The 5000-nt window shown below is 45.7% G+C and overlaps 1 protein-coding gene across 1 annotated transcript in view; it reads right to left on the bottom strand.

Annotated features, from left to right (window-relative positions):
- Positions 1–366: 366 nt before the first annotated feature.
- smad7 (SMAD family member 7) overlaps positions 367–5000 on the bottom strand; it is an 18302-nt gene continuing 13668 nt past the window's right edge. The window contains exon 4 of the mRNA XM_062434772.1: positions 367–1261. Within this exon, the coding sequence (XP_062290756.1) occupies positions 723–1261 (539 nt within the window). The 3' untranslated portion in view covers positions 367–722. The remainder of the gene's footprint in view (positions 1262–5000) is intronic.

The raw sequence follows: 5000 nt of genomic DNA, 5'->3' as shown, positions 1-5000 counted from the left end.
GAGGAAGAGGGACATTCATCCCAAAATAACCCAGAAACAACAGACAATTTTGAAAGGCATAATGAGCCCGAAAGAGCAGGGACAGTGAGTTATGACTCTGTCACAGTCTGACTCATTGTCACAGAGGGAAATGCTTTTACGAGCCACGACATGACATCAAAGTCTTTCAGTGATGCAACGTTGACTTTGGTTATAATGAGGCGACAGCGTTCTTCGCCAAACCCAAACTGGAAAGTTTTTAGACAACTGATATATGGAACCATTTAAATAATCCAATTTGGATTTAATTTTAACATTGCTTTGCACAAAGCACAAACACCAAGACAGATAAACAATAAAACACTGACTGAACAGAAAAGGTTATTTGTATTTTTTTTTAATTTTGGCATTTCTTTGTTTTGCATTTATATTAAGCAAAGTGCATCTTATTTTCTTTTTCTCATCAACACATTGCACAATACATAAATAATGATGCATATAAAACGTCTTCATATTTACAATTAATAATATATTTATATATAACATAAAATACATTTTTCGCTTCTTATTTTATTTAATTAAATCTTACTCATTTATTAAACAAAGTCCGTCAGAATTTTATACATTCTTCTTCTTTTAAAACTTTTTTTCTGTTTGAACCTCTGGAACAAAAAAAACAAGGAAAGTGGGTGTAGTCTGTTTTGTGAAGGGGGTGAGGAGGGTGAAGAAGAGGAAGGCTGCTGCTATCGGGTGTTGAAGATGACTTCCAACCAGCACGGGCAGCTACTGATGAACTGTCTGGTGTAGCACTGTCCCCAGCCTTTCACAAAGCTTATCTGGACCGTGAAGCCTGTGCGAGGCTGCTGCGTGAACTCGTGGTCGTTTGGCCTCTGCAGGCTGCCGGCCTTGTCATAGTCAAAAGCTTTGATGGAGAAACCGGGGAACACCTTGTGCACCAGCAGCGTGCGTGAGTCTGGGTTGTCCAGTGTGGCCGACTTGATGAAGATGGGGTAGCAGCTGCGGTTGTAGACCCACACTCCGTCTGACTCACGCGTCAGCTGGATGCCGTAGCCGATCTTGGCCCGCACCATCTGCACCAGCTGGGACTTGTTGTCTGAGCAGAGCTGGCCCAGGCAGAAGCCGTTCCCTTGAGGTAGATCATAGAAGATGTCCAGAGAGGGCTCCTGGACTGAGTAGAGGCGCCCGACGCGTGTCTTCTCCTCCCAGTATGCCACCACGCACCAATGGGCCCGCTCGCCAGACTCCTGCAACGCTAGGGAATCTGTAAGAGACACATGAAGAAAAGGAGACGGTTAAACCTGCTAAAAGGTGCAAAGGTACAACATGATGGCACTGAAACATTACATGAGAAAGTACACAGATCAGGAAGTAAAGAAAAAAAGAGAGGGGGGAAGAGATGAGTGCGTGATGTAGAATTTTTGCTTTAATAAAACACTACATGCTAAACCAAACTACTCAAACAAGGCTACTTCTCCAGAACTTCTTCCTTATGCCCGTTTTGGGAAATAGAGAATTTGCTTTAGTCGAGAGCCAAAGCTAAACTGTCATCCTCAATTTCTGCCATACAGGAAAACCATGTTGGAATTCTTGGACTTCAGACAGGAGAAGCAACTCAGAGACACTGGCAGGCAAGTGTCCACACGCAGTACAATATTTGTCTAGGCATTAAATGCTTATCTTCTGTCTGGCTTGCTGTATTTTTGTAGCAGCATGGCCAACAATGCTCTGACATCAACCAATCATCTCTGTACGGCAGCGCACTGTTAAGAGGAAATTAGAAACTATCTTTGAATTTGTCTTCGACAAAAAGCCGAGGTCCACGGTAACCGTAACGGCAACAAGACAAGCTCACATAAACACAGCATCAGCCGTTTCCACGTCTACAGTGAAGCACTTGGTGTTTAGCTGAGGAGCCATGCAGACCGTTTACTTTCAAACCCTGGTGTCTGAATCGTTGACAAGCTAGGCCTCGTTGGTCTTAAGTTTCCTCTGAGCGTAAAAGAAGTGTAGCATTGGCCATGCTCCAGTTTCCAACCCCCCCCCCCTTTAGTCTCCCTTTAGCATGCCTCCTGCGCCGTCCCTCTCCCCCTTCATATCTCTATTCCACAGAAATCTGGCTCCTAGCTACTCCCAGCTAGAAAAGTGGGAGCCAGTCAGGCGCAAGGGAAATAGAGGGAGACAGAGAGAGCACGAGAGGAAAGAAAGAGGGGGCGGGGGTGGAAGAGAAGGAATGCTTTTCGCATATTTTGACTGTTACTTTTGCAACTTTGCTTCCTCTTCTGGTTTTTAAGTGTCTCCTGCACTCCTAGGGTCATCACCTAATTGCTGCAACTTCTATCAACTGTGTTTAATATTTCCTCTCTTCTCTCTCTCTCTCTCACACACATACACACACACAAACACTCAATGAAAGACACATTCAAGGGGTTAAGAAAGCTTGAAGAGGGGAAATATATGTGAGCAAAAATATGAACAGAGCCCCCTCTCAGAGACATTTCAGTTGCCCCCTTCCTTCCCATCCCTCCCCCTCTCTACCGCTCCCCTTCTTCCTCGTTTCATCTGGCGGTAGCTGTGAATGTAACCGGTAATTTGGAAGGTCCCGTCTGAGACAAACTGCAATGTTAATGCGGCAGGATCTCTGCCGGCCCAAGTGGACTCACCGCGGCCTGTCATTAGCCTTCATTAGACGTAGGGAGAAGGAGGGTAGTGGGGGGGGGGGGGGGGCAACACTGGGATAAGAGAGACAGAAACAGAGAGGAGGGAAGGGAAGGGAGGGGGGCAAAACTGAAAGCATGCGTTCCATAAAACAAGAAGGGCTGTGTTCTTTGAAGTTGGTCAGAGCCGAGCCTCGGGGAGTTTATCGTAAATCCATCCTCATGGGGTGCTGAGGGAAACTAAGCACCCAGCTATCTACCTTAGACTAAATGGAGAAAAAAAGAGCATTTATCTTTGAGATAAGAGACAGAAAGTGTCTTTTGTGTCTCAGGCTGATGTCAGACAATGTCTCCGCTCCCGGCCCGGCTTTGCTAACGGGTCTGTTTTACATGTATGTACAGGAACAGCCGGGGTTGATAAGGAGACGGACGCGTTCGGCTTTCTTAACAGCTGACAGAGGGCCTGCTGGTGGAGCTCACCTGTGGGGCCCTGTGTGTGTTTGTTATTGCTGAGAGTAACAGGGCCTGGCGTCAGAGGTCATTAGAGTGGCTGCCTGTCTGAGCCTGTCATTGCAGCCTGAAAACACCCTGCTATTCAGGACTACACTAACTTCCCCGCTTCCCCTCCCTCGCATCTCTACTGCTCTCTGAAACTCAGACTGGTAGCAAGTGGGAGAAACGAGAGGGAGGGTTAAGAGCAAAGGGTTGAAGAGAGACAGAAAGGGGGGAAATATGATAGGAAATACTCAACAGAAAGTGTCAGCTGGTAAAATAGAGTTGAAAGAAGTATTCAGATCATTTTCTCACATAAAAGAAGTGCAATACCACAATGTAAAACACCACATGTCAAGTCCTGTCTTGCCAGAGACAGATTAAAAGCTAAAATATCCTGACTTTAGGTCCCTAGTATGGGTCAAGTTTTGAAAAACTGAATCCTACACTTCCCACAATGCAACTCGATAGCCTCTTTTGTTCCCTTCTTTTCCTCCCTGACTAGCAATGTCTTTCAAACTCCATACCCCGAGGCTTTCTGTTATACATTCTGAATTAAAGACCACAATGAAATAACCCGGATGACATCAGTCTGGCATCATAAGGGGGTTGTTTCATACCCTGTCCCCCCCTCCACAGAGCCACAGCACAGATTATACAAGTGTCTCAGGAAGGTGGAGTGCCCCTTTAACAAGTAAACAGCATTTCAATGTTGTTGCTCATTGAGTTGCAGCTACGTTATAAACTGTTTTATTTAAGAAATCCTCATATTTTAAAAAGCTGATCATTAATATGTTAAATCTGTAACTATAGTTGTGAAACTATTATAGAAGATTACAAAGTACAATATTTGGCTCTGAAATGAAGCATAAAGTCATGAAAAATGAAGTTCAAGTGCTTAAGAATTGTTCTCAAGTACTTCCAGCACTGTTGTCTAGCACTGTGACAGCAGCTAAACTGGATTCTTTCCATTTCTCAGCGGTTATATAAATGACTGGAAGCAAATCTCCAAGAGACTAAAACAAATATAGCTTCTGTCCAGCTGAAACGATGCTTACAAGTAAACACGACCAAACTTTTTTCTGCTCAGTATATCAGCAGACAGAGAGCGAGACAGGCAGACTCCTCCATCTGTGGGGCGCAGCCTCGTGAAGAGTATGTTCACAGCTTGTCCTGACAGCAGATGAGCTTACACCTCATGAGTAATGCTGCTGAACACAGACCCACACACACACACACACACACATAAAAACACACAAACACACACTAATGTGAGTGGCCCCATATCAACACACCTTGCAGCAAGTACAAGGCTCATTTAACCGAATTTTAATTTTTTAACACATGGTGCGAGTATGTTTGTGTGTGTTTGCATGTGTAGACGTGTGAGGTATCTGTCGGTCATGCTCCTCATGTTACGGTCTGACACTATTTCAGGTACTTCTCGCATAGGTGTGCGTGCCAGACGGTGTCGTCAGAGTGTCTGCGCCTCGTCTGTCTGTCCTTGGAGTGGTGTGTTTCTGTCTGCTCCAGCTCCTGAACACTTACAGAGCTGTCTGCAGTGCCTGTCTGTACATCTGTCTGTCTGCATGCTGGACGTCTGCCTATCGGAGCATTAGTCCGTCTTTCTGTCTGCCGCCCCATCTGCTAGTGTCTGCGCTGCAGCCCTGCAGCCTGTGTGTCTCGGGCTTCTCCTCGCTGGAGATAAGCTGGCTAGCTGGCAGCCTGAGGCCATCTGTCAACCCGGCCCTTTCTACTCTGCTCTGCTCCTGTCAGTTGTCTGATGCAGGTCTGTCCCATTCTTGTTTGTCCCATGGGGTCCACATGTAACCCCCATTCAAAAGAAAAGAAAAA

This window comes from Scomber scombrus, chromosome 15, assembly GCF_963691925.1.
Source record: "Scomber scombrus chromosome 15, fScoSco1.1, whole genome shotgun sequence".
NCBI lineage: Eukaryota > Metazoa > Chordata > Actinopteri > Scombriformes > Scombridae > Scomber > Scomber scombrus.
Note: the sequence above shows the minus strand (reverse complement) of the source record. Positions and strands in the feature narration are given on the sequence as shown.